This window comes from Capricornis sumatraensis, chromosome 17, assembly GCF_032405125.1.
Source record: "Capricornis sumatraensis isolate serow.1 chromosome 17, serow.2, whole genome shotgun sequence".
In the NCBI taxonomy this organism is placed as follows: Eukaryota; Metazoa; Chordata; class Mammalia; order Artiodactyla; family Bovidae; genus Capricornis; species Capricornis sumatraensis.
The window spans coordinates 42,571,445-42,584,953 of NC_091085.1; the positions used below are offsets into that span (position 1 = coordinate 42,571,445).

At 33.4% G+C, this 13,509-nt stretch overlaps 1 protein-coding gene across 2 annotated transcripts in view; it reads right to left on the reverse strand.

Moving 5' to 3' along the window:
• The window catches only part of BLTP1 (bridge-like lipid transfer protein family member 1), a 183,745-nt gene that overhangs the window by 104,203 nt on the left and 66,033 nt on the right, over nucleotides 1-13,509 (reverse strand). For both annotated transcript variants that reach the window (XM_068989706.1, XM_068989705.1), the window contains exons 23-28: nucleotides 12,861-12,980; nucleotides 11,890-12,170; nucleotides 7,320-7,570; nucleotides 4,426-4,684; nucleotides 2,398-3,235; nucleotides 88-158 (exon numbers count right to left, since the gene is read on the reverse strand). In XM_068989706.1, the coding sequence (XP_068845807.1) occupies nucleotides 88-158; nucleotides 2,398-3,235; nucleotides 4,426-4,684; nucleotides 7,320-7,570; nucleotides 11,890-12,170; nucleotides 12,861-12,980 (1,820 nt within the window). The remainder of the gene's footprint in view (nucleotides 1-87; nucleotides 159-2,397; nucleotides 3,236-4,425; nucleotides 4,685-7,319; nucleotides 7,571-11,889; nucleotides 12,171-12,860; nucleotides 12,981-13,509) is intronic.

Sequence of the window (13,509 nt, forward strand, 5' to 3'; positions counted from 1 at the left end):
GAATGGTTATTTCTCAGAATAAACTCTACAATCTAATAATCAAGAAAGACTGGCTTAAAACGTCAAAAGTACATAATTTTTACTTACTTTGAGGTTGATCCTGAAAGTTGCATTCCTCTGTCTAGTAAAGAGTTAGCTGTAAGCCCCTGTTTGATAACCTAGAATAAAAGAAAATATTACTTGTAGACTAGAATTATAATATTAGTTATTCTCTAAATTTATGCTATCAACTGATATTTCTGAATATCCAAATTACCTTGTTAATGTGATTTTGATATGTAAAATATAAATATTTAACAGACAAATTGAGAAAATCACAGAAAATATTCAACTGTCAATTCCATCTTCTGATTATTCAGACAAACGAGAGAGTAGGGCTGCAAGGATTCAGCAACGAGAGTAGACTATACAACTAAAGCTTAAAAATAAGCGCTTCAAATGTCTTTCCTCCATAGTTCCTCTTTAAATTGGGCTTTACTTAGAAAAAACTAATTTGAGAGTCCTGTAGCACAATCGACTTTTATTTTCTTTTAAACTTCTCATTTTATGAAATTTTAAACATATGCAAAAGAAGACAAAATAGTATATAACTGGGAAAGAATCCCAGAGAAACATTAAATTATAGGAAAAACTAGATTGTATTTAATATCCATGCATGCAGGCTAAGTTGCTTCAGTTTGTCCATCTCTTTGTGACCTCATAGAGAGTAGCCCATCAGGCTTCACTATCCATGGGATTCTCCAGGCAAGAGTATGGAGTAAGCTGCCATGCCCTCTTCCAGGGATGTCCATAAAAGATAACAAAATACACAATGTACTTAAATAACCAAACTAAACCCTTTTAAATGCTAGCCTGTTATTTAGATCTAGTGAACAAAAAAGATTTTATGTTCTATTTTTGAAGTTGTCTAAAGATATAAACTCCTTAGCTTATTTTTTCCAGACATTTGACTGCCTGAGCAAAACAAGATTTATTGAAAATACTAAAATATTAATAATTCTAACTTCTCACAGCAATTCTTCAAAGCAAATACCATTTGGTTTTATACTAAAACATTCATATATCAACATATTTTCACATAGAATAAAGAGAACATTTTAAAATTTTGGCATGGGCAATTTATCTTAGGCAAGATAAGAAATGGGTACAACTACAAAATAAAAACTTTGTGACTGTTAGTATGTTTCTTCTTTCTTCAATACATATTACTCAATACATACATCTGTAAGGATATTCCAGTCCATTTATCACATTTCCATCATTACTTAAGTCCACGTATATCATGTCTTGCACAGGCTACTGAGTCAGTCTCCTAAGTCATCACCCCACTTCCTCCTTGCTTAATGACAATTCACTTTTACTTGGTAGCCGAAATATGAGAGATCACATCACATTTCCTTAAAAATCCCATGAAGCTTTAAGGTCCTGGTCCTATTCCCTGAATATAGTACCCCTAAATCTTCCCATCTTCAATTCGTCCTCATCCTTTAAGTTCCAGTTTAAATATTACCTCCTGTGATAGACCTTTCATGTCAATACAATCTAGGCAACCCCGCTACCACCCATTATTCTCTATTCCAGCATCCTTTGATTATCTTTGTAAGACTTCTCAATTTGTAATCACACTGTACTTATCTATTTATATTAACTGCCTAACTGTCTGTTTCCTCACCACTGAACATCAAATGGTTAACATAGAGTAGTATATAATAAACATGTGAATTAACAATGAGAATATTAACATTCAGACAGTTTTAATGAGTATATATATTACACATAAGTAAATATCACATAAAATTCTTAATCAGTTCCATAAGATTTTATATGCTCAATTTTGGTCTTTAAAATCATAAAGTTCTTTTATATATTTATAAAAATGTTTTAATATTGGCTTTATCACTAAATTTATTTTGACATATTTTTAGCTTTCCTATAAAAAAGCTATTTACATAATACATTACAGAAATGGACAATAATCAATTAATACTAAACTATAAGATCTCAAATATCAAGTATGTAGAACTGGATTTGCATAGAAGCAGTTATGGATTAATAGAAAGAATACCAACTATTAAAAATAATTTCAAAATTTTACTTTTAAGACAGAAAATATGAATTCACAGAGACTTGATCCTAATCTCAGAATATAGTATAGACAAGGACTATACATTATTAATATTCTGATAATCAAGTCTGAAACTTTTCCTTAATTTTATATGGTTAAATTTATAATACTCATCAATAAACCTGAGGCCTACTGTCATACATGAAGCCATGTCTTCAGGAAGTTTATCTTTCAGAAAGATAGCTAAATACCAAGAGAGCAATTTTTAAAACATCTTAAAAATAATTTTTCTAAATAAATTGATCAGTGAAAACTAATGATTTAGCTTATACCTTAAAAGTTGGAACAGAAAGCTGTTCAAATGATGATGAACTTTCTTCACTGGTTGGTGTTTCCAGATCAAGGGGGCGATGCAGTGAGGATTTAGAGGTTCTTTTGTTGGTTGGATGCTTCACTGACCAATTAATTACCTGGAACTGTGTAAGGTAAGTCTGATAGCAATTCATCACAGGTTGCTGAGAAGTAATCTGCTCGCTTTCTATTGTTTTCTCACTTTCTACAACATACAGATGCTCTATAACATCATCCTCTCCACCTAATGCAGAAACAAAAGAAGCCTGGGAAGGGTGAGTTTTGAATGGCAGAGTCCGGGGATCCTGAATGCTTTCTCCCTGGCCAGTAAGTGGTCCTTCCACACTGTGATATATGGAACCCCTACTGTAGTCAATCTGCTGGGCTTGCTTTTTCTTCTTTTTTCTACCTGGATAAGTTCCAGGGCCTTCATCACTGCTAATGGGCTCAAATTCTTCAGCTGCAGAAAAGTAGGCTTCACTATCAGCCATTGACATGCTTGAATCCATTGATCGATATTGATGAAATGAATTAGAGTCTGCTGATGGTGTGTATGGAAATGAACCAAAACTTCTCCTCTGCTTTGGTGAGTCTAGTACATTCTCATCACTTCTGGAGACATCACTGCTAAATTGGACTCCCACTGTAACAGGCTGCTTGTCCCCATAAAAAGCAGCAGTAAGGCTCTTGGTACTTCCAAGTCGGGTGGAACATACAGAGGCTTGTCGTTTCAAGGGAGATCTCAGAGGAGACTGACCTACTGACTTTTCCTGAGTATTAGGAGATACAGGGCTGTTTCCCGAAATTTCTGTAGGAATGCTAAAACAGAAAGAAAAACTATTAACATTTATTGCACATCACATAATTTAAGTATAAATAGAAGTACTTGTAAAATCTTTTCTGTATTCTTTTTACAAACAAAGAAAGATGTAAACTTTTACAATAAAATACCCATAGAAAGTAGCAAAGTAGCACATTGTATGTTCCTACCCTATACAGTTCCAAAAACACAACAAACAAAAAAATGGAGTCAGCTTAAAACAGAATAAAAATTTAAAGAAATCTGGAGTATAATCTATTCATAATCCATGGACACTAATGCATTTGTAAACTTTTACTATTCCCATATCCATTAAAAGTTTATTCAACAAAATATACCAGGTGTCTTTGATCAGATAAGAGGAAATAAAGGAAAGCAATAAGTCATAGATAACTCCAGTATTTCTGACTTCAGCAACTGATATACGAATGCCATTTGAGGCATAACAAGCTGAGCAAGATAGGCACAAGCTCACTTTTTAATATGTTGCGTCTGAGCCATCCATGAAAGACATCCAGAAGATGGCTAGGCTCACAGGGACACAGGTATGGGATGGAGTTTTTACACTTATAGGATGTTAACTACAGATCATAATTGAAGCCGATTAGTTACTAAGACTGCAGAGGGAAATAGTAAAGGGAGTAGTGAGAAGGGTACAGAACAGACTCTTAAGGGACAACAATATTTAATAAGTGGTAGGCTGTTAAGCATAAGAGAAAGAAGAACGGAAAGGAAAAAAACAGAGGACTTGGAAATAGAGACCAAGAAAGAATAGCCAAGGACCTGGGGGGAAATCTGAAATGTGCTATCAAGTCAAGAGGAAAGTGATTTTCAAGAAGTGAGTAATCAACTAGGGACCAAAGGGAGGACCAAAAATTATTCACCACACCGGAAAGCTAATATCCAAATGTTAACAACAGTTCACTTTCAGTGATGGGAGGACAAGAAATATTCATTTTTGTTATACTTTTCTGTATTTTCTTAATATCTGGAATGAATAGTATTAATTACTCTTGTAATCAGAAAAACAACAGCAAACAGGTATTTAAAAATAAGTTCAGGAGGAGAAAAAATTTTCTACAGCAAGTGAGCTGACGGGGGGGGGGGGGGGGGGGAGTTTTTCTCACCACAAGTTGAAGCACTTATAATCCTACTACAATCAGGTTTCTAAATTTAACTGAACACTGACCTTGCTTGGCCATCATCTCTTTTTGTACCATGCAAGAATTCTTTTTGAACCAAATGGTCATCGGCAACAGAAGAGGGACTTTCCTTTTCACCAGCCAACAGAGGCTGTGCAGCACTGGAACTACTGTTCTCCTCTGAGGAAGAGGAAGAGCTATGAGATCGTAATGGTACTTGAAGACTAAGGTGCTGAGTTTTCCTCTCTACTTCTATTCCCACTGATTTGTTTTCCCATTCTTTCCTCTTTATGCCATTCACATTACCTAAACAAACAAAAAAGTAGGTTACATAAACACAATAATTCCAAAAACAATTTATGAAAAATATGAGAACATAATTGAATACCCTGTTGTTAAGTGTGTAGTTGTTTTTAAAAAGCACAAGTAACTAATTTCACATAGCAATATGCTAAACACTACAGAAAGATACCAACATACATATGAAACCAGAGTTCACAGACTGAATTTCTTCTTTTTCAAATAACCATTTATATGAAAAATTTCCAACTTAGAAAAATTTCAAGAGTGTTAACAAATCAAATCTATTTTACTCAAAATAAACATTTTGCCCGCACTTGCTCAGTGTATATAAACAGACATAATATTTTGGGAACCACCTAGGAGTAACTTGCAGTCATGGTTTTCTACCCGAAATACTCAAAAGGTTTATTTCCTAAGAATAATACAAAAACACAGTATAGTTATCAACTTGGTATATTTGGTGCTGATACCATATGGTTATCTAGTCTACCATGTGCTTTCCAATTTTCTCAAAAGGCCCAATAATGTCCTTTAAAGACTTTTGCCCTCTCCAGTATAGGATCCAATCTAGGATTGTATATTACTGCATTCAGTTGTCCTGTCTTCCTGAATGTGGAACATTCTCTCAGCCCTTTATGAGAGCCCTGTGATGTGTTATGTAAATTGGGGGCAGACAGCAATAAAAGAATTCTAGAGCTGCTTATGGAAAAAAATATATATTGCTGCCCTACTTCCCCTCTCCTCCAGCTATCCTTGTGCTATTCACAAGAGAGGAACCTGCTAGTAGGAGAAAACATTTCACCAAGTAGAAGGCAATTCTAGACAGAACTTAAGTGGTAAGAAGACTTAAGAACTTAGATACAAGTAGTATTTGCTTTTACTATCATGAATGTAAAAATCACAACCAAAATCAAAAGAAAAATAGGTTTGATTCACTTTCAAATGATAGGAAAGTAGTATTTACTGAGCTTCCAAGGAATTTCTTTAGTTATACCAATATGCCCTCCTTAATTCTGTCCTGACATTGTACATCTATATGTGGCTCCTGGAAAACTCAACAATCAGAAAGTCATATACTTATGAAGGGACTATGAAGGGGCTAACTTCAAGCTTCCCTGCTCAAGAAACTTATGGCAGGTTACCAATTACAACTCATTCCTGAGGGAGAGAGACACAGACACTCTCTATTACATAAGAACTAAAATGAGGTTTCTTCTGTTTGCTGTTAGAGAATTTGCTATTTTCTCCCTTTTATACCATGTGTAAATTCCCTGTAGATTTTCTTCCTTGCATTTGTGATAGTAAAACTTTGATCTACAGATTAGAAAATCAAGCATAGTCTTTCTAAATAATGACAGCTGTGGTATGGTGGAAAAAACTAAAGTGGCTTTGATAACTGTGATTCTGGTTTCTGCTCAGCCACATACATGACTGTATGACTTCATGCAACTCAGTCTCAGGGATGAACTTCAGTTATTTCACCACAAACATGGAAAATAAAGAACTCACATGGGTAGCTTGAGGATGAAATGAGAAATGCTTATGAAAATCTTTAAAAACAAATATTATTCAAAAGTAAAAAGGTAATATTATAAGAAGATAGCTAAGTAAATTTTGTTTCGTATCTTTCTTGTCCTTTAAATGTCAAGAACTTTTGGTATTTGCTGATTTTATAAGGTAATCTGCTCTTATTCTGGTAAAACTTCTGAATTCAAGTAACCTTAAACTAGCATGTACCATTTATTAATATTCAGTGAAAAATCATTTAAACAAGAATTTGGCATACATATTTCCTTCTCTTTTCTTTAAGAGATCCTTATATATGACAATCAAGCCAATAAATTGTTAAAAGTTAAAACTACTTTTCTATTTTGTCTACTGACAAAAGGCAGAACTAAGTTAATTATTTTGAATGGATCAATGGAAAAGGGCTAAATACTAGTGCAATATCAAGACTTTTCCTAAATTTCACTTCTTAACAGTATGGCCACTTTGCATTTAATTGTAGGAATACACAATTAAGAAACACAATGGAAGATGTATTTCTGAAGTCTCTGGAGAAAAGATAATAGATAGATATGAATTCAATATGCCTAAATCCACCATTCACTGTTCATACCAAACTCATGTATCTGTAAAGTTATCCTACAGGCTCTAAGGAAATACCAAATTTCTTGACATTGATGATTTAAGTCATAAGGAGACTATTTTGCAAAAGTAGTGGATAACATGAGAGCCAATAGTATACATAATACTATTGGTAAGTTTTTCCTATAGAAGTAAACTGGTAAAACAATTATAAACTCAAAGCACAGCTATTCCTAAGTATATTTCTGGAATCTAGGTTCTAGGGAAATAATGATATATATGCAAATATTTAAAGCTGGGCTAGGAAAAATCACCATGTTGACAGCAAGAGATCTGAACAGTAAATCTACTTTTGCCTTATGCAACTCTGAAAAACTCACTAGGTCTTATCTAGCTATCATTAAATCACCTGCAAAACAAAGACAGATTCTAACTAAACCCTACAGAAGCCTGCTCAAAAAACCAATCTGAACAAAGTAACACTGAACTTCTCTCAGAATGACATAGGAATGAAGATAATAAAAGATAAACATAAGTGACAACACACTACCATCTACAATTTTGGGAACTTCTTTAGTAATAATCCATTCTCCAGGCTGTAGCAGAGACTGTCCATAATACATATCAGACTCTGCACTTGTGCTTGAAAATGCAGAGCTACTGGAAGGTGTCAACTCTTCAAGTTTGAAGAAATCTAGGCCAGTTACTGTGCCACCAAAGAATCTGCAGCCACCAAGACAACCACACTTGTTCTTACACCTCTTATTCTTCAGGGTATCATCTGGCCACAAAAACCACAACCTAAACAGAACACACAACAAAAGAAACAAAAGAACAACAACATAACAAAAACTCATTAGGAAATCAGAAACTTCTGAGCAAATAATATGTTAACTGTTAATGTTTTTAAAAGACAAATTAAACACAAAGGTTTGTCTTTACTATGGACTATCTTTTTAATTATTTTGCCTTTCTTAAAAAAAAAATAGTCTCACCGTGGTGAGATGAAAATAAGTAGGAACAATAATGAGAAACAGAACATACATTTTAAAAAAGATCAAAGAGATAAAGTATATATATATAAAAATTAAACATTTAAATCCACTTCAAAGACAGCAGAAAACATTCTCAAAAGAACTAAAAATTTAAACACTAACTTAAAAAACAGAACTATCAATATAGATTATGCTTAATAATCTTAATAATTATAATATTTAGCACTGCAAAGACTTAGTTATATGGTAAGTTTAGTACACCAAAATGTTATAAATATGAGGCAAGTAAGAAATTCTCAATAAAATACAAATAATACACCACTCTATATTTTAGAAAAGAAATTGTGATTTTGTAACAAGGACTCTGAATGAAGTATTAAGAATTAAGACAGTAAGAGTAAATGTCTGTAAAATTCTTCAGGCTCTCTGAGTGACTCCCCACACAAAATTATCAGCTGTTAACTACCCCGTTCCTAAAAAATATTATATTATAGAAATCTGAGAAATATATTTTTATTCCTTTTTCACCTTTAAATAATAAAACCTCATATTAACAGTCTATTTTTCTAAGCATTTCCACATGCATTATCTCACTGGATCCTTAGGGCTCTCACAAGAAGATAGAATAAGTATTTCATTTCCTTTTTACATTCATTCATTTATATTTTTTGAAAATATCTACTATGCACCTTGTGCTAGGCAAAACTGACATAACCTTATCCATATGAAGTTTATGGTGGGCAAAGGCAGGTCACACAAATAGTATCTAATCAAAAATTATAGTAAGTGCTCTGAGATAAAGAAGAGGGTGTTGTGACAAAGAAAATAGTGAAATATTATTACAAAAAAATAATATTTGAGATGTAAAAGATGAGATGGAATAAATATATCAAGTTAGAAGTGAAGAAATAAGTACATCAAGTTAAAGGAATATCAGTCTGGACAAGACAAAAGGAAAATATATGTATAATATATGTAAATCCCCATATGCAAAATCTGAAATACAGAAGTAGTGCAACAAATGTAACCTACCTGTCCCTATCTTTATATAAACCAATGTACTAGTTCTCAAACTTTGGCTCACATTACAATCACTGGGAGTTGTATATGTATGGCTGAGTCCCTTCGCTGTTCACCTCAATCACAACACTTGTTTGTTAATCGGCTATATCCCAACACAAAATAAAGTTTAAATAAAGAAAAGAATCACTGGGAAGGCTTATTAATTTCCTGGCTGCAGTCACCATCCACAGTGATTTGGGAGCCCAAGAAAATAAAATCTGTCACTGTTTCCACTTTCCACTTTTTTCCCATCTATTTGCCACAAAGTGATGGGACTGGATGCCATGAACTTAGTTTTTTTGAATGTTGAATTTTAAGCCAGCATTTTCACTCTCCTCTTTCACCTTCCTCAAGAGGCTCTTTAGTTCCTCTTTGCTTTCTGCCATTAGAGTGGTATCATTAGAGCTACCATGGCAGGGAGAAGCAATTCACCATGGGCAGGTTACCTGTTCTTGCTTGCTGGATATGCCAAGAGTGCAAGGCTCTGACCAGGCTATTTCTCAGGGTTCTGGAAAAAGCCAGGCTCATTCCACTTACTATAACAGTGGTAAAAAGTTACCTAAGCTCAGTGTTCCTCTTCTGTAATGCATCATACTATGTGCAGATATCCATCATGGGTCTTTTCTGACATCCCCATGGGACTCAGGGATAAGGGTGCCAGGTTTAGCAAATAAAAGTAACATGTGCCATGTAACAGGTGGTGTATACTTATACTCAAGTTATCTGTTGTTTATCTGCAACAATTTTAACTGCACATCCTGTATTTTCTCTGGCAATCCTATTTGGGGGACACAGGGAACCAATGCAAACACATTTGACTCTGGCTAGTGCTTTTGCTGTAATAAAGTCCTGTGTCTCTCACCAAGTTTCATACGTCTTCTGCCAGCACTCAGTAAACTGTGGCAGGATAACTTCTTAGCTAGTAAGTAGGATAAAATCTCAAACTTCACAATTCTTAGCAAATCAGAGCACTGAAACTAACCTCAGTGAGGCACCCGAAGTCACATGGAGTCACCTCCTCAGCTTCACTATCACCCTGCTCTACCATCTGATCTATCAAAACAGGCGCTGTCTTCATACCAAATGGCTTCCAAAGCCATAGTGAACAAAGAAACCAAAATGTTTTTTTAACAACATTCTCTACACATGAGTTTTCTTACTCAGATTTATAAGATACCAGTATCTTAAATAAACCTAAAAGATTAATGTAATCCCCAATCTTTTAACTAGAAAAACAGTTCTTTGGGAAAAATTAATAGGTGAAAATATCTAAACATTTTGTGAAATGAGGTGTTAAGTATTAGTTTGTTGTTTTTCCTATATTTGAACAGATATTTGCAAAAAAAAAAACAAAACTATTAACATCCTTGGCTGTATTAATGCACACATGGCTGTATTAATATGCACACACACCATAAAAAAAATCCAGATGCTTTAGAGTTTTATGTTAATAACAAAAATAGAATTGCAAAAAATAAAGTAGAGGTTATGTGATTACTAGCAAAGAAGTGCTCTCAAATTAGTACAAAAACATTATAAAACGGAAAGGTGAACACATTTGAATACATAAAATGAAAATCTATTTAACATAAGAAAAAATAAATGAAACAAACTGCAAAATATCAGTAACGGGGATCAAAAAAGGGCAATAATCTTTACAGAGTTCTTAAAAATTGGTAAGAAATATACCAAGATCCCAATAAATAAATGTATATAGGATATTAGCAGGAAATTCACAAATGAGGGAAAATATCCAATAAGTATCTGAAAAAAGTATTAAATAATCCCCAAATAAAGAAATGCAAAATAAAGAGATACCACCTTTCAGTTATAAAACACTCAGAGGGTGGCAAAGGTGCAGTAAGACAGAGACTCTCTTAAAGAGCCACTGGGAATATAAATTGAAATAAGAGTCCTAGCAAGTAACTTGGGAAAGCATATCAAAAGCTCAGTTTTTAACAGTCACACCCACTTCTGAGGAAACTATTTAAAGGATATACCCAGAAATTGTGGGAAAAGCTTCCGTTTACAGTGAGAAATTTAGAAACAATCTATATATTTAATATATGGGAAATGGCTAAGTACAGCTCATAGACCCCAGCCTTCTGACCCAGAAAAAACAAGCTGCTGAAGGGCTAGAGCCTCCCCAATGAAGAACCAGACAGGCTCCCCAATTTCCTTTCCTCTATAGAAGCAAGCCCCTCTCCTCTGTTCTCCAAACCTGCCTATGTTTCACCAAAGTTTGCTTGTCTTGAATCGCAATTCTTTGCTATTCCCCCCAAATCTTACTTTGCTGTTGATAAAAACAAACAAAAAAAATGGGTTCTTTTGCTTTTTTTAAAAAAGGCAACAATTACAGAAATGCAGAATTTTAAAGTGCAAATACAGGATGATTTCAAGTTTAACAAAAATACATTTAAAATACTGGGAAGAAATGTAACAAATTCAAAGTGGAAGGATTATGATAATTATTGTCCTTTATCTCTTAATAGTTTTCTCTATTTTTAAAATAAGCTTTAGAAACTTTAGAAGGGAAGAGACGAGGATGGAAAAAGTCATACTAATCATTTTAAACACATGTAATTCAGTAACAAGCTTTGGAAACTATTTAAAAATCATTTCTTAAGGTTTAGGTACTTTTTGTCTTCCCTGCAACTGTGAAGACCTACAACAGAAGTTTTGTAGAATAAATGGTGATTAGTAATGGTGTTTTTTAGGAATGACAAATTGGAAGTGGAGTGCTATGGTGAGAAAGAAGGGGTGTAACTGTATTACAAAATGCTATGGGGGGGCAGTAATTTATATTTGTTTCACTGTGACACACATAGCATGGGCTTAGAAACATATCAGAATATATTTTTTTCCCAGCAACCACACCATCAGAGATGATACATACTATGTGATTACTTAAATATCAGATTCTTATTTACTCACTGAAGTGTACCCAACATGATCACATTCAGTCTTTAAGATGTTCTTATTTTATTCCGAACAATAGGATTTCCTCTCTAATTATCTAGTACTTTTCATTTGAACTTAATTACCATTCCTAAATTTACTTACCTCTTAGTTCTGGCATCATGAGTTTCTAAGAAATGTCTTTGTGCCTCATGTTTAGAATGATGATCAGCAGCTAATGCAATATCAACAGTGATAAGTCCTAAGTTGGCTGACCCAGCTTCAAGCCAATAGGCCCTCCGTAATACTGCCGGCTGAAGTCCAACTCTGGAATTATTTAATTGTTCAATATATTGTCTCACTTGAAAATCCTGAATTGCAGCACTTATTCCTTCCCCAACTGACTGATTGTGGAGATTACAGTTTGCAACCCGAATTGCACCCATCTAAAGTTGAATCAAGAAAAAGAAACAAAACTGTAGTTTCTGTATTTTTAAGCAATTTATTACAGTAAACTGCAGAATAGGTAATTATTTCAAATAGCCTGACAAATGGAAGAAAGAAAGGAAAAATGAGAAAGTGAAAACAGAAAAGATAAAGCAACAGAATAAAAATAAACATTCAAATTTAAAAAGAGGATGAAAGGAGAAGACTATAATTCCAAATGAAATGAGAGAAGGAGAAAAGAAAAATAAGAAGGGTAGCAACAAATGAATCACAGACTCTTGATGTCTGATTTTCAACAGTAACCCTTAAAGCAGAGGCAGCAAACAAATGTTTCCAGGAACCAGGCAAGAAGTTAAATAAATAAAGCCTAAAGGCATTCAAAATTAAATCGTCTAAAAACATTACGAGTTTATGTTCCTGTCATAAAAGCAACCTACTAGCTTATATTCCAGCCATAAAACAAGTTTATAAAAATTCAATAAAAGAAAAAGGTAGTAAAAGTATGCCTTTAAAGAAAATAAGACTGGAAAAGAACACAGGTGAATAAAAAAATAGAAAGCTCCCTCCCAGAATTTCGTAGTATTCTGTGATGGCAAACTATAAATATGTGATTTACTTCAAGAAATAGAGGTTTGGTTTGGCTAAAAGGAAAAAGGATTACACTGACCAAGTAACAGACAAATGTGTACCTTTATATTTGTAGCACAGCCATGTTCCACAATATAAATATCAGCGCCATCTACTGCTAAACGAGTCATGGTATACTTCAAGTCATCTGAAGTTGGACAAGGCCCAGGAATACAACTCAACTAAAATGAAATGGATTCAACTCTTAATTCTTCACCATCAATTAATTATTTTGATATGTAAGTATGCTTATTTAACAAAACAAAATTCTGGTTACATGTGTATTTTAAATTATCAATTAAATTTCACCTTTTAATAATGATAAATTACATATAGATATATTTATAATGATAAATGAAATAATCAGCAATTAAATTCTTGTCAATTAGGAAAACTAACTCTTAAATAATGAGTTATGAGTTATAAAACTAACTCATAACTAACTCACTTTCATTTAAAAGTGGCAGGCAACAACATTAAATTGACAGAATACAAATGTAATTTGTTATTAAAACTCAAAAAGAATAGCAAAGTAAATTGATAAACAATATCACAGGTTTATACAAACTGTATAGGAATTCAAAGCTTTAAGATTTTAAGATACTTCATACTCCATACACATGCACATTTTTACACATCCACAAATATATGAACTGTAAATGTTATGTAATATCTTGAAAAGTCCACACACATTTATTTTTGTTATTTTAT